The sequence below is a fragment of the Psammomys obesus genome, unplaced genomic scaffold, assembly GCF_907164565.1.
Source record: "Psammomys obesus unplaced genomic scaffold, mPsaObe1.curated_primary_1811, whole genome shotgun sequence".
Classification (NCBI taxonomy): domain Eukaryota; kingdom Metazoa; phylum Chordata; class Mammalia; order Rodentia; family Muridae; genus Psammomys; species Psammomys obesus.
The window spans coordinates 1,826,696-1,843,585 of record NW_026590405.1 but is presented as its reverse complement, the minus strand read 5'-3'; the positions used below and the strand labels follow the sequence as shown (position 1 = coordinate 1,843,585).

At 55.7% G+C, this 16,890-nt stretch overlaps 1 protein-coding gene across 1 annotated transcript in view; it reads left to right on the top strand.

The window, feature by feature from the left end:
• The window catches only part of Pfkl (phosphofructokinase, liver type), a 21,625-nt gene extending 5,165 nt beyond the window's left edge, over nt 1-16,460 (top strand). Inside the window, exons 3-22 of the mRNA XM_055607147.1 lie at nt 1,714-1,791; nt 2,250-2,439; nt 2,958-3,123; nt 3,614-3,658; nt 3,855-3,963; nt 6,307-6,402; nt 7,328-7,420; nt 9,193-9,318; nt 10,062-10,126; nt 10,767-10,830; nt 11,657-11,803; nt 12,119-12,189; nt 12,810-12,897; nt 13,441-13,593; nt 14,079-14,243; nt 14,421-14,482; nt 14,659-14,770; nt 15,414-15,513; nt 15,597-15,702; nt 16,007-16,460. Of these exons, the coding sequence (XP_055463122.1) occupies nt 1,714-1,791; nt 2,250-2,439; nt 2,958-3,123; nt 3,614-3,658; nt 3,855-3,963; nt 6,307-6,402; nt 7,328-7,420; nt 9,193-9,318; nt 10,062-10,126; nt 10,767-10,830; nt 11,657-11,803; nt 12,119-12,189; nt 12,810-12,897; nt 13,441-13,593; nt 14,079-14,243; nt 14,421-14,482; nt 14,659-14,770; nt 15,414-15,513; nt 15,597-15,702; nt 16,007-16,154 (2,184 nt within the window). The 3' untranslated portion in view covers nt 16,155-16,460. The remainder of the gene's footprint in view (nt 1-1,713; nt 1,792-2,249; nt 2,440-2,957; nt 3,124-3,613; nt 3,659-3,854; nt 3,964-6,306; nt 6,403-7,327; nt 7,421-9,192; nt 9,319-10,061; nt 10,127-10,766; nt 10,831-11,656; nt 11,804-12,118; nt 12,190-12,809; nt 12,898-13,440; nt 13,594-14,078; nt 14,244-14,420; nt 14,483-14,658; nt 14,771-15,413; nt 15,514-15,596; nt 15,703-16,006) is intronic.
• The last annotated feature ends 430 nt before the right edge of the window (nt 16,461-16,890 follow it).

The window sequence follows — 16,890 nt, the reverse complement described above, 5'->3', positions numbered from 1 at the left end:
GTGCACTAGGTAGGTGCTGAATCTTTAGGCCTGGAGTCCCACAGGAGGAGAGGTGCTTGGCCTTGGAGGCTGTCAGCCACAATGGAAAGGGAAGGACACAGACACTGCTCCTCTCCTGCAGGACCTGCAGAGTGCCCATCCTCCTCAGGGACCTCCACACACCAAGGGTCCTTACCTTCAAGTAGGGAGGAGTTTCAGAGAGAGCCAGTGTGAAGCAGGTGGGGTTGTGAAGACATTCTAAACAGGACAAAGCACCCTGAGTGCATGGGCGAACATGGATGTGGGCTTCTCGAGGGATTTTTTTTTTCTCCCAGTGACAATGAGGGGTCTTGTGGCTTTCCAAGCCACACCGCTGAGAGTGAAATACCACAAGGGCTACAGGTGTAATAGTGAGGTTTATGAGGGATGTTGTTTAGGTTTAGGCGTGAGAGGGGAGTGTGGGAAGGACAAGGTTATAAGGCATCCTAGCCCTAGGTGAGCACAGTTGGTAGGTTGTCCTTGACATCTTTGAGATATTCATACAGACGTGTTTCATGCCAACGCACAAACAGAACAAAACAAAAAAACCAAGCTCTCACCTTAAGGTTTATTTGAGCCAAGTTGAGGGGCCACGACCCGGAAATGCAGATTTGGGTTACCCCAAACTCCGTGGCGGTTCTAATGTGGAAGCAGTCTCATGAAGTTTTATGGTTTTACAGAACAAAGAGAGTCATAAATCAAGACACGTTTTAAAAAGGTTGCTGGGCACAGCAGAGAGATGTCCACTTCTCCTTGGGGCTGGAAGGCCAGGGTGCTCCCTCGGGGCTTCAGAGCTGCAGAATGGAGCCGTCCGTTTTGTCTTAGCCATTTGCAAAACATCCATAGCTCATGTCCATCCCGTATAAAACCCAGAGGCAGACTCCGCTGTGTGGTAAAGGAACTTGGCAACTTGCTGTCTGCTGAACAACAGCGGAGGTTCGCAAAGAAGCCAGGTTGAATCCTCAGTAGGGTCCAGTCCATAACGTCCAGGATCAAAGATAGCTGCTGTCTAGCACGTGGGGCACAGCATCCTGAACTGCCATTCTTTGCTCTGTGGTGAAGAATCAGCCACACGCACCTGGGGACGCAAGGGAGGGAAGACATTGTCTTCTGCAGTCGCCCACACATCCATGGGACTTGTGAATTTTCCCTTGGGTCTGGGCCTCTCCATGCAAAATAGGTGCACGTTTCCACGAGGAGACGTGTGGCAGGTGTGTAGCCTGACGTCCGCCTTTCTCCGTTGGGCGGGGGGGGGGGGGGTGGTGGGGTTGTGGGGTGGGGGGGGGGTTTGTTGTACTATGCTGTCGTGTAGCAAGGAGCCCTCATAGTCTCCGACAACAGCTAGGGTCATTTCCACCTCTCACCACTGGGCAGATGTTAATCTGAAGGACATTAGGCTTCCCTAGGGGCTTCTGTGTCCTGGCCTTGACTCTCTGACTTGGGCACAATGAGATGAACTCAGCTCGGGGACAGTCCCTGGGTGTCTGCTTGCACCACAAGCACACACTGCATGCTTCTTTCTGTAGTAAACAGACTCTTGGGTAGGCAGACCATGCCCCGAACCCCACACAGGCTGCCGGGCCTGCGAGTGGCGGGACTCACTGTTGGGCCCCCTGAGCCTGCTCACTGCTGGTAAGCCCAGTACAACTGGCCACAGTGGGGCTCCTCTCCCAAATGTCCTCTTTTCGCTTTCAGGGCTACGAGGGCCTTGTGGAAGGAGGTGAGAACATCAAGCCAGCCAACTGGCTCAGTGTCTCCAACATCATCCAGCTGGTGAGGCCTGAAGCCAGGTGGCTTCTTCCCACCCCGGGAGTGTGTGAGCCTGTGTGGGTGTACCCACACCAGAGACATTCCGATACAGAGCTCTCTTAGGCACACAGACACATAAAGACATGAGCAGTTGATAGACAGAAGACGCACCCACCGAGATGCGGTCCTCTAGACCCAGGGAGGCTGTGGGTGGAGACAGGGAAGGTTCTGTTCTGCTTAGTGGGTGGTGTGTGTGTGGAGTGGGGAGATGTGCCTTCTAGTTCTAAGACTTGTGGCAATTACTCAGACTCAAGGCCTTGGACTCAAAAACAAAGGCTAAGAGTGTGGTGGAAACTACACAAGATTCTAGAGCCTTCCCCCTCTAATTCTGTGGGCTCTACCTCATCCACCAGTGGCATCTCTCTGATGCCTCCAGGGACCTTCTGCCACCCCGCCTGAAGGCCCCTGTCCCTTCCTTGCAGGGAGGCACCATTATTGGCAGTGCCCGCTGCAAGGCCTTCACTACGAGGGAAGGACGCCTGGCAGCGGCCTTCAACCTGCTCCAACACGGCATCACCAACCTGTGCGTCATCGGTGGGGATGGCAGCCTCACGGGTGCCAACATCTTCCGAAACGAGTGGGGCAGCCTGCTGGAGGAGCTGGTGAAGGAAGGTGGGTCTGGGCAGAGCTGGCTCTGCGGGTGGCTGGGAGTCAAGTCCCCACCGGGACAGCTTCCGATGTGGGGGTCGTCTGCTGCTGGTGAGGTCAGCATGAGCCCAAGGTGCCTGGCTGTGAGGAGTTCAGGCGGTACCCTGGGTTCCAACATTGCATGCCCTCCCCCCCACACTGTGTAATGGTCTTGCTTGTGACTGCTTCCTGGAAGAGCCTGACGCGCTCGGGGCATGGACTATATTTGCAGAGGTGTAGCTATGGTTTGGGTGACGTTAAGACTTGGAGTCCCAAAGTGGCTGTGTAAGGGGTGACATCTCAGACAGTCTGTGCCTCCTATGGGGGCACAGTGGCCCCCATGGTCTTCTGGGTGATGAGGTACTTGAGAGGGGCTGAGCTAGGCCTGGGGCCCTGCTGGGGCTATACCCCCTTCTTATAGATGATCGACAAGGGAGGAAAAGGAGGGGCTGAAGCAGCTGACTAGGTCATGGCCTCACCACATCTTCGGTTCTCTGGCGCAGGTAAGATCTCGGAGTCCACAGCTCAGAACCACGCACACCTGAGCATCGCCGGACTGGTGGGCTCCATCGACAACGACTTCTGTGGCACCGACATGACCATCGGCACCGACTCGGCCCTGCACCGTATAATGGAGGTCATCGACGCCATCACCACCACCGCCCAGAGGTAAGTGGGGCCCATGCTCACCAGGCTGACTTGAGGTCTCTGTCCCCTCGTGGTGGTGAAGTTGGGGGCTGCCACAGCAAAGGTGCTGGTAAGCCAGTGGGCGCCATAACTGTATCTTCAATTGATGGCCAGTGCCTTCTGCTTGAGGAGATGCTGGGGTCAGCTCCTGCCCTTCCAGGTGTCAGTGGGACACTAACAGTGCACCCTAGCTGTCAGGGTGTCACCCTATCCCACTCCAGGGCATGGTGCACCCGAAGGGGACTCTTGGGCTCCAGTAAGGGATAATCAGGTTTGGCTCGGTACCAGGCTATCAAGATGGTTGAGAACCATCCTGAAGACTGTTAGGTGTTTTCTAGCTCAGCGAGCAGGCAGCCCTGGGCATGAGGAGATGGGTACTGTTAGTCCCCCTATCTTCTTGGACTAGTGATGGGTTAAGATGTGTGGCCCACATGTCCTGCCATTGATATCTCCACCCATTTCATCTCCACAGCCACCAGAGGACCTTTGTGTTGGAGGTGATGGGGCGTCACTGCGGGTGAGGAAGATTGTCCTCGTTGGCAGGGAGAGGTGGGGCACTTGGGGGCCGCAGGGGACGGGGGGTGGGAACACACAGTGTCTGGCATGCACCAGTTGATCATTTAATGTTGTGTGAGTATGAGGGAGCCCTGGCAGGCAGCAAGGAGAGAGGCAGGGAGAAGGTCATGAGCAGGCTGACCCCTCTGCCCCTCCAGATACCTGGCGCTGGTGTCTGCGCTGGCCTCAGGAGCTGATTGGCTGTTCATCCCTGAGGCACCCCCTGAGGATGGCTGGGAGAACTTCATGTGTGAGAGGCTGGGTGAGGTGAGTGGCCAAAGGGGATTTCTACTTCAGCCACTCAGCAATCTAAGAGGCAGGTGTCGCTGGACCTGTTCTTTTTTTGTTTGTTTGTTTTCAAGACAGGGTTTCTCTGTGTAGCCTTGGCTGTCTTGGACTCACTTTGTAGACCAGGCTGGCCTCGAACTCACAGATACACCTACTTCTGCCGCCTGAGTGCTGGGATTACAGGCCGCCACCGCACCTGGCTTGACCTTTTCTTTCACTTACTGGCTCAGCAGTGATCTGTTCTCTCCCTCTGGGGAATTGGGAGGGGTCGCAGTGTTGACTGTTGGGGGCTCCTGCCTGTGTGAGGGTCATGGTGCTGACCGCTGGATGGGCTTGTGGGAGGGCCATACTGCTGACTGTTGCATGTGCCTCTGTGAGGTCCATACTGCGGGCAACTGGACAGACCTGTGGTCCTACCCATTGTGGGCAGAACCAGTGGACATACCACTGTTCCGTGTTCAGGGTACTGTCTGGGTTCATCGCTGTGGCCAAATTCGGGAACATGGCGAATTTGTTCCTTGCTGGCTCTAGACCTCAGCCTCTGAGAGGTGCCCTCATAAACCAGGGCCCAGAGCAATATCCCTGTAAGAGAGGTAACCATGTAAGGGTCCAAAGTATAGGAGAGCATCTTGGGGGCTAGGTAAGTGTCTACCAGGTCTGTGTTCCCCTAAGGGTGGTGGGTTCTAATCCAGAAAATAAATGTCTATGACTCTCTCTGGGTGGTGTGTCCCAGGCCCTGACTAGGGGACCCTGAAAGCAAGGGAAATGGGTGTCTGGTAGGAGAGGCTCCCCTAAGAGAGCTGGGGGAGGTGGTCCCTTTGTCTGGAGCAGGCAACCTGGTACACAGCTAAGGTAACTGAAAAATGCAGGTACATCTACCCCGCAGAGGCCCCAGTGGGAAGGGTGGGACCCACTTACCTGTCTGCCCAGTGACTCTGGCTCTTTTATTTCTATATTCTGGGAAGGAGAGATGGACCCACGTGACCAGCTTCCAGGTAGACCAGAAGCCCCTGTCCCTAGGGAAGGTGGTACACCTCCCTGTGGCAGTACATCCTACCCAGGTAGTAAAGCTTCCTGAGGTCATGACCTGTTTTTAGAACCTTCTCAAGTGAAACTACGGGCAGGTTAGAGTTGCGCAAGGCCTAGTTGCCCCTAACAGAAGCTGCAATGCCAGGCGGGCCCCGAGTGCCTGGGGTCTGCATACCTGGTTCTCTTCTGCCTGTATTAGGCAATGAGCTCTGTTAGCCTCAGCCTTTTCCTGAAGAGGCAGTCATTTCCTGCCTTGTCCATTGCTCAAGCATCATCGAGGGAGGGGAGAAGCCCTGACTCTTACTCTTCCAGCTGCAACCTTGCCGCCACCACCTCCTCCACGAAGCCCTCTAATGACCTCTCCTACATCTAAGGCTCTCACAAGCTCCTACCAGCTCTCTGAGGCAGGAGGATTAGGAGTTCTATGCCAGGCTGCGGTCCATAAAAATTCTCAGCCAGCCTTGGCTGTGTAATGAGACTGTCTCATGAGTTGCTTCCTCTCTGCCCTTACTGAGGCTCAGCGGGAAGGGGGCAGGAGGTGGTTGCAGCCTTGTAGGCTTGCACGTCAGCAGTTCTCATGAAGGTGTGTCTGTTGGATCACTGAAGGAAGAAGCGAAGGTGTGGAAGTGCCCTGCGGTGGAGGGATTAGCATGCGGCACTCACACACCTAGGGAGAGTTGGTGTCGGGCCTTACGGGTCCCATGTGCTAACTATAACCCTCCCGTTAGTTCCAGGGTAGAGAAGATCCCGGAACCTCCGGCTGGTAGTCAGCATTGGCAGGTCCCCATTTGAGGGCTACAGAGATAACCTGAGATGGAACCTCAGGGTCCTTGGTTAGCTGCCTGCAGGAATGGCTATCTCTAGTCGGCCCCAGCAGACACCCTACCCAGCATCTGCTCATCTCCTGCCTCCACTACCTAGCCTACTGTTCCCCCCCCCGAAGATGGTAGGGTCCTAGTTGGCTGGCCTCCGCTCTACCATGTACTCTAGACCTCTTTTCCTCTTTCAGAGATGGGGAAAGGTGGACACTGGGCAGAGGGACCAGAAACTACATTCAGCTTTGAATAGCCAGGACTTCAGGCCGGTCCCATACACACAGATAAACCTTCCTACACATAAACACGTGGATTCCCCGTGCACACTCACATCCTCACATGATCCTCAGATATTCATACACTTTGTTCAAGTGGGCTGTAGCTACAGGGCCCTAGACCCCAGTGAGGCTCGCTGTCCCTGGTGGCCACATGCAGTGAGCGGCCCACGGCTGGAGAGTGAGCCCAGTCTCTCTAATAGACGCGGAGTCGGGGATCACGACTAAACATCATCATCATCGCAGAGGGCGCCATCGACCGGCACGGGAAGCCTATCTCATCCAGCTACGTGAAGGACGTGAGTACATCAGTTTCCCCGAGCGAGACAGGTCCTCTCCAGCCTCTCCGACACCAGTCGTGCCAGTAGGACATTGCCAGTTGTGGGGTGGCTGGCTGGCGTCTCCAGAGAAGCTGAGGACTCAGGTGCAGACTGAGGCACTGTCTGGGCCCCTCAGCACCACGGGGTTAGGTCTTACCTCTGTCAGCTCTCCAAGTGATGGAGTGCTCACCCTCCACTCCAGACTCAACACCCGATAGCATGGATTTGCCAGATGTGTGGCACACCTGTAACCTCATACTAGGGAGTTCTGTGCCAGCCTGGCATTCATACAGATTCTAGGTCAGCCCTGGATACATAATGAAAGTTTACATCAGAACAAATCTAAAAGTGAAACTAACAGCTGGGACTGTGAAGAGCCCCTTCTCTAGCCTTTGGAGGTGGCCTCACTGGCTCAGACACCAACAACTAAGGATTCCCTGGCATCCCCCAGGGAATCACAGCCCCATATCTTTTGATTCTCCGCTAGGACTCTAACCTCTTTGCTGTCCTCTCTTCAACTTGGCCCCCAGAACCACAGGGGTCCAGTGGACACTGAGCAGAGGGGCCGGAGACTGCGTTCATCTTTGACTAGCCAGGGCTGCAGGCCATGAAATACAGTCCTGTATGCGCAGATACACCCTCCTATGCGTGAACACATGGACACTCACATGATCACATGATCCTCACATATACACTCCTATACACTCACAGGAACCCCACACTCGGATGCTGTGGAAAATTCTCAGGCGGGTGCTGGGGACCCTCCAGGGCTGTTTGTAAACCTAAGGCTGCATGGGTAGGCCATGGGTGGGTCATGGGGATTGGGCCTATGGACAGCTATTACAGCCACTACTACAGATCCTACAGACGCTCTGCTTTTTTTTTTTTTTTTTTTACAAAACAGCTGGTGGTTCGGAGGCTGGGTTTCGATACGCGAGTGACCGTGCTGGGCCATGTGCAGCGAGGAGGGACACCCTCAGCCTTTGACCGAGTCCTGGTATGTTTATGCCTCTGTAGGAGTGTGTGTGTGTGTGTGTGTGTGTGTGTGTGTACATGTGCATTAAGTGTTGTTGTAAATTATAAAAAGGTGAGTGTTGGGCTATATAATGTTTATTATTAGCCCTAAGATTATCGTGGCGGTATCAGTTAACCCGCTATCACAAATAATAAGACACAGACACCGGTTAGATTTTATAATTGCCTTATTTACCTTGGGCCGGGCAGATATTTCACTTACACTGTCTCAATAACCTCACCATCCATCTCCCAGCCCCCATCCAATGCCATCCACCTTAATCCTCCTCATCTGGCCTATCTTTCATCCATAATCCCAAGATATTTGCTTATATTCTTCATCTGGGCCTTTTCACGCCATTAATGTCCTTTCTCCCAGCCCACGTGGTTTCTTATCCACACTAACCCATTGTGGCATCCTTCTTTCTTCTTGTCTGTCTGTTTCCCGTGATTCTCTTTTGAACCCCAAAGCCCAGGAACCTTAGCCACACCTACCCCATTCTGCCCTGTCCAGATATAGACTGTTTAATCAATCAATCAGGCATTATGTCTTAGGCAGGTTTACAAAACAAGGATGGGTGTAAACCAGATCTTGAGGGCCAGTAACTTGCATCAGACCAACCACCAACAACTAAGGGACCTGGCTGGCTCTCTCTCAGCCGCTCCAGATTCCTCCTGAGACCACTACAGAATGGACCTTATGTTAGAGCCAAAAGGAAACAGGATCTTGGCCAGGAAGGCCCCGTGGGTGTCACATGCAGATTTGAGGGCTGGCACTCTATGAAGAACCGGGCCAGAAGCCACCTGACAGACAGAACTATCTAGATGTGAGACTAGATGGTGCTGGCTTGGTCCCTGTATATACAACATCTACTTTGCTCTGCCAAGGGCCCTGGTTTGCCTTCGCCCTTGGCCCTACTGAAAAATTGGACACAGACCCATGGAAAGGGGCCTTATTGGCTCAGACAGCCCAGACAGGCCTCTCCTGTACCATGCTTGACCTCTCCAAAGAGATCAAGAGAGTAGGCCGATACCAGCCCACCAAGATCTAAAATGTCCCGAGGTCACTATGCTTAGCCAATGCCCTGGATGCTGGTGGGAGTGCAATTGTCCGGGCAGAGGCGAAGGACAAAGGACAGCTCACTACAGTCTGGCTACCACTGTAGTGCCAACATTTTTATGCCAGTTCTGAGATCAGATGTCTACAAGGTGAGCCAGCGGACACCTGCTTGCGGAGCAGGTCTTCCATGAATACTTCGTTTTTCTCTATTGGTCTGTCTGTTCTCTCTGCTGTGCCAGAGCCTGCAGCTATAGTCTCTCCCCTCTTGATGTTTTCATTGTCCCAGCCTGTCAGCCCATGCTTACCACTCCTATTTTATCAGGAGATTGTGATGTGTGAGGCTCCAAGTGAGGAATATTGTGGGAGAGGCCCAAGCCCCAGCTGTAGTCGTTCCCTGCCACCTTCAGTCCGAGAGTCCTTTGGCAAATCCTCTCACTGGGCCCACTAGCCAGGCTGTGGGGATTCTGACGGGAAAAGGGGCCCGATTGCTTGTTGTGATGGTTGAGCATGCCGAGTCAACATGATCTGGGAGCCTGGGCCAGTGCGGAGGAGGCTCAGACAGCCGGGGTGTGTGCCTCTGCAGGGGGCCTGCGGTGCTTTGCAGAGCAGGTTGACCACTGAGTGCACGTGTGGGCAGTGGGTGTGCTCTACCGGCCTGAGTCACCCCCCCCACCCACCCCCACCCCCCCGTGCAGAGCAGCAAGATGGGCATGGAGGCTGTGATGGCGCTGCTGGAGGCCACACCGGACACACCAGCCTGTGTGGTCAGCCTCTCCGGGAATCAGTCCGTGCGGCTGCCTCTCATGGAGTGTGTGCAGGTGGTGAGTGCCGCATCCGTCCCAGCAGAGGCTGTCCTCAAAGTGCTCCCACCTCTCCGTATGTCATGGGGGACAAGGGTTGCAGGAGGAGAGGAAGGGGCTGCCAGGCTTCAGAAAGCCGGGGGGAGCTGCCCAGAAGCAAGCTTGGAGGCGGACAAGTGTAGTCAGGGGACTTGGGGGAGCAAGAGCTCAGCTTCCTGGGGCCAGTGGCATTGGGTAGGGGGGTAGGTCTTTGAGAAGGATGGGAAGGAAAAGGAGGAGATACTGGGTAAGCCTCTGGCAGGTAGAGGGTCGTTAGGGTAGGTAGAACAGGGACTCCAGAATGGGGTGCAATTGGGGGCAACAGGGCTGTGAGGCCAAGCAGGGAGATGCTGGCTTGGCTCAGATTTGGAGGCCCTGTAGCTGCGAGCAAATGGTGTGCTAGGAATTCTAGGCTGCAGGGCAGGAGGTAGGCATGGTCCTAGGCCTCTTAGAACATCTACCATGCCTAGCCCTGCTTCAGACCATACTGGGTATTGGTTGTGGGGGTGGGGGTCTTCCCATTCCCGAGGCTCTGAGGGGTTTGGAGGACTGTGAATCACAGGACTGGTTTACTGCTTGTAGGGGAGGATTCATGCCTGGGTCTAGGTGGGCCTCTTGGGCTCCTGAAACCTAGGTGTTGGCTAAGATTCCATCCTTCAGCTCAGGAGGCCGTGTCTGTTTGTGCAGTCCGGCCCCCTTGACATGCTGGCTCCCTTTTCTCTAAGACAAAGGAAGTGCAGAAGGCCATGGATGAGAAGAGGTTCGACGAGGCCATCCAGCTCCGTGGCAGGTGAGGGTAGCTATCATTTATGACGGTGGGGAGGTGGGGGTGAGCGTGGACCTGCATTCTCTTGACAATGCTCTGCAGCCACTGGGCCCCACTCCCCTCAGCATGCTGCACTGGTAACCCCTGTTGAAGGAGGGGAAGTGGTCCCTGTGATGACGATGCTAACTGTGGGACAGCTGTGCCAGGGAGGGGCCTGCAGGGAGTAGAGGTATGGTGCGTAGAGGCACTGTAGGATGGACAGAGGGCATGGGCAGCTTTGGATGCTGTGGGTGTGTCCTGCTGGAGGACCGGGAGGGCCAGCAGGTGTGGGGGTTCTACTCCTTGTTGGCATGGGGTACCACCTTCTGCAGGTACCTGGCCCTGAGGCCTGACTGTATATTTTGGCTGGATGCCCAGGCCACGGGTTTTGTCACATGGGAGAGCACACCCTTGGGTCCTGTCAGAGCCCTTGTGGCTGCTGAAGATGCCCAGGTGGGATTTAGCAGCAGGACAAGCCGACTCCTTTTGATCTGAGCTCCAGAGTCTCATGCAGGCCCGTGCCCCTGTACTGTTGAGCAGCTGGCCCCACGCCTCACTGAGCTCATGGCTGTGGTGGCTGCAGAGATAATTGGGGGGCTGTGAACTGTCTGGTCGTCCTTTCCAGGAGCTTCGAGAACAACTGGAAAATATACAAGCTCCTTGCCCACCAGAAGATCTCTAAGGAGAAGGTAAGGAAGACGGCAGAGCCCACGGTTGCCATGGTGCTGTCATCTTCCGCTTCCTCCCTCCTCACTGCTACCCTGCCGCCCGCGTCATGGGGAGCTGACTTCCAAGTCTGGGGGCTGGGGTGTGCACTACAGGAACTCTTCCCTTCTGCCTTAGGGCTTAGCCATGCACTGAGGGCTGGACTTAGCTTTGCCTGTGGCCACAGGGCCCAGCTGCACCATAGTCTAGTGCTTCTCAAGGACTGTTGAATGAAGCCGCCCTGTTCTGACTTAGGGGAAGGTACTGGTGCATGGAGCTGTTCCCCCCACAGCTAAGACCTCGGGAAAAGATATCTCCAGAGCCAGAGTGGTAAAAGGGCTGGCTGGTTCCTGCTGCTCCAGGGGCTAGGACAGGCACTTGGATACGCTGAGCCGGCACATTGGATCGTACAGATTATGGATCTATCACTTTATATTAACACGGCACCAGAGCCAGGGCTTGCGTTCTTGGTTACAGCAAGGCTACTCTAACACTCAGTGGCTATGCCCCTGCCCACCATGCTGTACCACCCCTGTGTGAGGATGGCTGCTGCCTGAGGGCTTTGAAGCAGCTGTTTACCCAACCCAGTGTCCGCTTGGGCCAGGAGACCTTGTGATATATGCGGAAGTTTCTCTCTCTCTCTCTTTCTCTCTCTCTCTCTCATTTCGCCTTTTCCGGAACTTTCTGGAATGAATGGGGCAGCTGTATTATTCTGTAAAATAAGGGAGTTGACATGGTAGATGGCATGTAAGCTGGCTGGGCATCCACCTGGCCCTGTGCCTTATATTTCTGTCATTTCTCTTTCTGAAGTCCAACTTCTCCCTGGCCATCCTGAATGTGGGGGCCCCTGCTGCTGGCATGAACGCGGCTGTGCGCTCAGCGGTGCGCACCGGCATCTCCGAGGGACACACGGTCTACGTTGTACACGATGGCTTCGAAGGCCTGGCTAAGGGTCAGGTGGGTGTCATGGTGATGCAGGCGGTGGCTGGGGCTGTGGGCTCAGTCAGTCACATTCAAGGATCTGAGGGGGTAGTGGTCGTGTAAACAGAACAGTCCAGTCCAGGGACATGAAGAAACATGATAACCCATGGAGAAGAGCTGGCTGTCCTGGGCATGGAAACTGTGGGGCTCCATCCTCTTAATCAGCCCTGAACCCCAGTCCCCTGCTTTGAGGTGATGGCCAGCACTGACAGGGTCTCTGTCCCCTGCCTGAGGAGTTGTTGGTGAGACAGACCTTGGGCCACGTTCCTGAAGCCATGTTCTTCCTGGCAGGTGCAAGAAGTGGGCTGGCATGATGTGGCAGGCTGGCTGGGGCGCGGTGGCTCAATGCTGGGGACCAAGAGGTGAGCAGCTGGCTGCTGGACGGTGCCCAGCTTAGCTGACGGGACAGGTAGAGACGCTCTCTACTCCTGAAGCCCAGGGCTGGCCCCTTGGGCCTATGGCACTGGACTTCCTAGCTCAGCTGGGCAGGGGGGTGTCGCCAGCGCATCATGCCTGCCCTGCTGTGTGGGGATGTTCAGTGGGAGGACAGCTGGAGCAGAGGTGTCCCTCATGAGGGATAGGCTGTTTCTTCTGGCCTGGTGGCCTTAGCATGGGTTCAAGATCCTCCACAGAGCTGGCAAGGGGTGGTATGGTCACTTTGTGTGATGGTGGGAAGTTGTCCTGTCCAAGGCTGTGGCGAAGGGATACTTTCTCCAGCCTTAAGGAACACCCAGAGTAGGCTGACAGGCAGAGGCTTGTCCATTGCTGGCTAGTGCCGCGTGAGGTTTTTGAGTAAGCGAACAGCAGGCTTCTCACATGCCAGCCGCCATATCTCTATTCCACGTGAAGCCACACTGAGGTGAGGGTCCCTTTGGTGACTGATCTCTGGGAAAGGCCAAGCCGCATGTTTTCTGAGGTGAGAAGCACTCTGGTTTTGTGAGTTGCGTGCCTCCTGTCCAGCCTGGTGTGTCTCCATCCACAGGACCCTGCCGAAGCCCCACCTGGAGGCCATTGTGGAGAACCTCCGCACCTACAACATTCAAGCCCTGCTGGTTATCGGCGGCTTCGAGGTGAGGTTTCTCATCTTGGGTCACTATGGGTGCTGCTGTACCCAAGGGCCGAAAATGTGCATCTTAGGCCAGGGCAGCCAGAGGGTCAAAGCTGTCAAGTGTAGGGTTGAGGCTGGATTTCTACCTCCTAAATGCCTTATGGAGTACAGCTAGCCTAGTGCTAGGAAATCAGGAGGGAGAAGGGAGGTAGAAGGCTTAAGAAAGGAGGGGTTGGGGAGACGAGGAGGAGTGAGGCCTGAGGCCCACTGATGGCATGTCCTGGTGCTTGGTGAGTCCTTGCCAAATGATAAACATGAACATGGGTGGGTCTGAACTCAGGCGCTTGGCTGGAACCCTCTGGTCCTCATCAGGACCCTGATTTTCTGGAAGGACGAGTATCCTTAGCTCCAGGCCTCTCATCCAGCCCCTGGGTGGAAGGAGAATATGCTAACACACTACTAGGCATAGTCATCAACAGGGGCAGAGCAAGGCAGCTCCCTAGCCCTGATGGAACCCTGCCTCATTCCCCTCACCCCTCTTCGCCCTCCTCCCCCCGCCCTCCAGGCCTACGAGGGCGTGCTGCAGCTGGTGGAGGCACGGGGCCGCTACGAGGAGCTCTGCATTGCCATGTGCGTCATCCCAGCCACCATCAGCAACAACGTGCCTGGCACGGACTTTAGCCTGGGCTCAGACACAGCTGTCAATGCTGCAATGGAGGTGAAGCGTCCTGGGGAGTACAGGCAGGCCATGTGCACGAAGCTTAGTGGGTCTACCAAAGCTGCTTCTTGCTTACCTACCCATACTCCTAGGGGACAGGCATCTTCGGCTGTGAGCCCCTGGATCTGTGCAGACCCAGTGGGGTTGGCCCGGGCTCTGTCCTACCCAGCTGGCATGGGTATTGTGGTATAAGGGTATTCAACCCTTAGTGCTGAATATAATTGCAGCTGCCTTGGCGATCCTGTCCTGGGTCCTGTGTAGCAGTGTTCTGTGCCCATGAGGGGTACGAAGGATGGACAGAGGATTCTAACTGTCCTCCCCGCCCTTTAGTATTTGAGAAAGGGTCTCACTCTGTAGCCCAGGCTAGATTAGAACTCACTGCATAGCTCAGGCTGGCCTTGAACTTGTAGTAAGCCTACTTCCACATTCTGACTATGCTGAGGGGCTACCATGCTGGCCTCTGACCGCCCCGTTGATCCCTCCAGAGTTGTGACCGCATCAAGCAGTCAGCTTCAGGGACCAAGCGCCGCGTGTTCATTGTGGAGACCATGGGGGGCTACTGTGGCTACCTGGCCACCGTGACAGGCATTGCTGTGGGTGCCGATGCCGCCTACGTCTTTGAGGACCCTTTCAACATCCATGACTTAAAGGTGAGCCCAGCCCCACTCTTGGGCTCTGCAGCTACCCATGAGTCCGACTAGGCCCCTCTGGGTCCCTTAATGAGTGACAGAAAGTTCCATTCTTCAAGTTGTTGGGCCTGAGGCTTCTGGGACCCACCTGCTCCTGCTCTCCTTCCCATCTCTTAGCTTACCTCCTCTCCTTCCCAGGCCAACGTGGAGCATATGACAGAGAAGATGAAAACAGACATCCAGAGGGGCCTGGTGCTCCGGTGAGGCTGCTGCTGCTGCTGCTGCTGCTGCTGCTGCTGCTGCTGCTGGGCAGAGCAGGCACGGGGACCAGAGGCTGCCGCCCTCTTCACCTACCGCACTCTGCCTGGCCCCTGGGGTTGGGGAGAGCGGGGAGGGCAGGCTTGGGGCAGCCCTGACAGACTTCTGTTTTCTCCAGGAATGAGAAGTGCCATGAGCACTACACCACAGAGTTCCTGTACAACCTGTACTCCTCGGAAGGCAGGGGTGTTTTCGACTGCAGGACCAACGTGCTGGGCCACCTGCAGCAGGTACAGCGCTAGGGCGGTTCCCCGGCCCCTGCCGTACTCACTCACCTGCCAGGGCTCCCATCTCCATCCCTATTTTCTTCACTGGGGATCCTTCGAGGACCCTTGAGGGAGAGACTCTCTCTCTTGAGGGAGAGACTTTGTGCAAGCTGTTCTGTTCTGTTTTGTTTTAAATTCTCTAGCACTCTGGGGTTGTGACCGTTCCCATCACTCTTTGACGGAGAGAAGACCGAGGCTCATCTTTTGAGTTCTCACTTCAGGGGGGTGGGGCTGAGACTCAAACCTGCCACTTGGGCTCTGGACTGAGCCCTCATCTTCTGGGAGGTGGCCCAAGCCCCTCATTCTGTGAATGTCTCCTCTTTGCCTATTCTCTTACCTACTAAGAAAACCTATTGCCTCCTGGCGGCTCTCAGGAGGCCTGAGGTGGGGCTGTGGCCTATGAGTCCTGCGGCCTAGGTGTCATTTCCAGCCTCTGGGGTGGCTTCTAGAAGGCTGTGCTTTGAGGCCCTCAAGTGGTCATGCCCACTGCAAGGACACGAGGAGACTGTCATGGCTCACATGCTCCCTTAGGACCCCCTTTGGATCCAGTCTCCTCCTCTGGGGTGTGTGGTCAGCTCCAGGGATGTGCTTTTGCCTGTGTCTCCAGGGTGGTGCACCAACCCCCTTTGACCGGAACTACGGGACCAAACTGGGGGTGAAGGCCATGCTGTGGATGTCGGAGAAGCTGCGCGATGTCTACCGCAAAGGTAGGTGGGATGAACTGGCCGGGCCTGGCTCTCTGAGCTCCTCAGGGGTCCTGACCATGCCTACCACACACTCGTTTCCATAGGGCGGGTGTTTGCCAACGCCCCGGACTCAGCCTGTGTCATCGGCCTGCGGAAGAAGGTGGTGGCCTTCAGCCCAGTCACAGAACTCAAGAAAGATACTGATTTTGAGTAAGTCCTTTTGGAGCTGCATGGAGGAAGGAGGACCCTGGGAGGCCCAGAGCTTCCTTGGACGGGGTCCCTACCAGGCTTTGAAGAGCTGGAGTCTTGTCCAGGTGTTGAAAGGCTAGCACAGGGCAGTCTGGGGAGGCTTGGGGGTGAGCAGGCTGGTTAGCCTGAAACTCTTGCATCTGACTACCTCAGAGGAATGGAGCACTCAGATGTACCACCCTGGTCACCATGACGACTAGGTATTCAGGGTTTTAAGGGACTGCAGGGTTCAGATGCTGTAACTAGCGAACCTTGACCTACCCAGGCACCGCATGCCACGGGAACAGTGGTGGCTGAACCTCCGGCTGATGCTCAAGATGCTGGCGCACTACCGCATCAGCATGGCAGACTACGTGTCGGGGGAGCTGGAGCACGTCACCCGCCGCACCCTGAGCATAGACAAGGGTTTCTGAGGCCACCGCCACCACCTCTCCTGCTCCTGCCTTCCCGGACACTTGCCCTTCTAGCGCCGGCCGCAGATCCCAGCACTGAGGGCAACTCACATGGAACTCGGAACCCATGGCTGAGGGATGTGGGCTCTACTGTGCTGCTCTGGGGTTCCTCCCTTAGCTGGCCCCAGGATAGAGCGCCTGGGGGTCCCCCACCTCTGGGCAGAGCCACATTGTGTCTCCCTCACTGGCTAGCTGGCTGCCTCACCACATGGCTGAAAAGAGCCTCACTGTTTTTAGAAATAAAGTCACCTGACTAGAGCCTGCTCACCTGGATGGTCTGACCCGAGTTGTCCAGGGACAGGGTTGTCAGGACTCATGCGCAAGCCTTACCCACAGCTATTCTGCAAGACCAGATAGTAGGGACCCTCCCCCCTGGGGCCCACTAGGAAGATCTGAGTCCTTAGCTCTGCCTGAAGGGCTGAGGACAGCTACTGAGGCTTGTGTAGGCCCCGTCTCTGCTCCCTGGAATGGCTGGAGTCTCAGCCTGTAGGCAGTGGACCCTGGCTCTGGAGGGTAGACTGTCATGGTCAGAATATTGGCCCTGGCTGGTTGCTGACAGCCAGAAAGTTCTTGAAGTCATAAGGCTGGCTCCTCAGCGAAGCCTATGAAGGGCAGAGCCCTGGCCATCCCCACCCCAGGTCCTGCTCCAATCAGATGGTCAGGATTTCTTGCTTGAGGCATGCTGGGTCCATTCTAA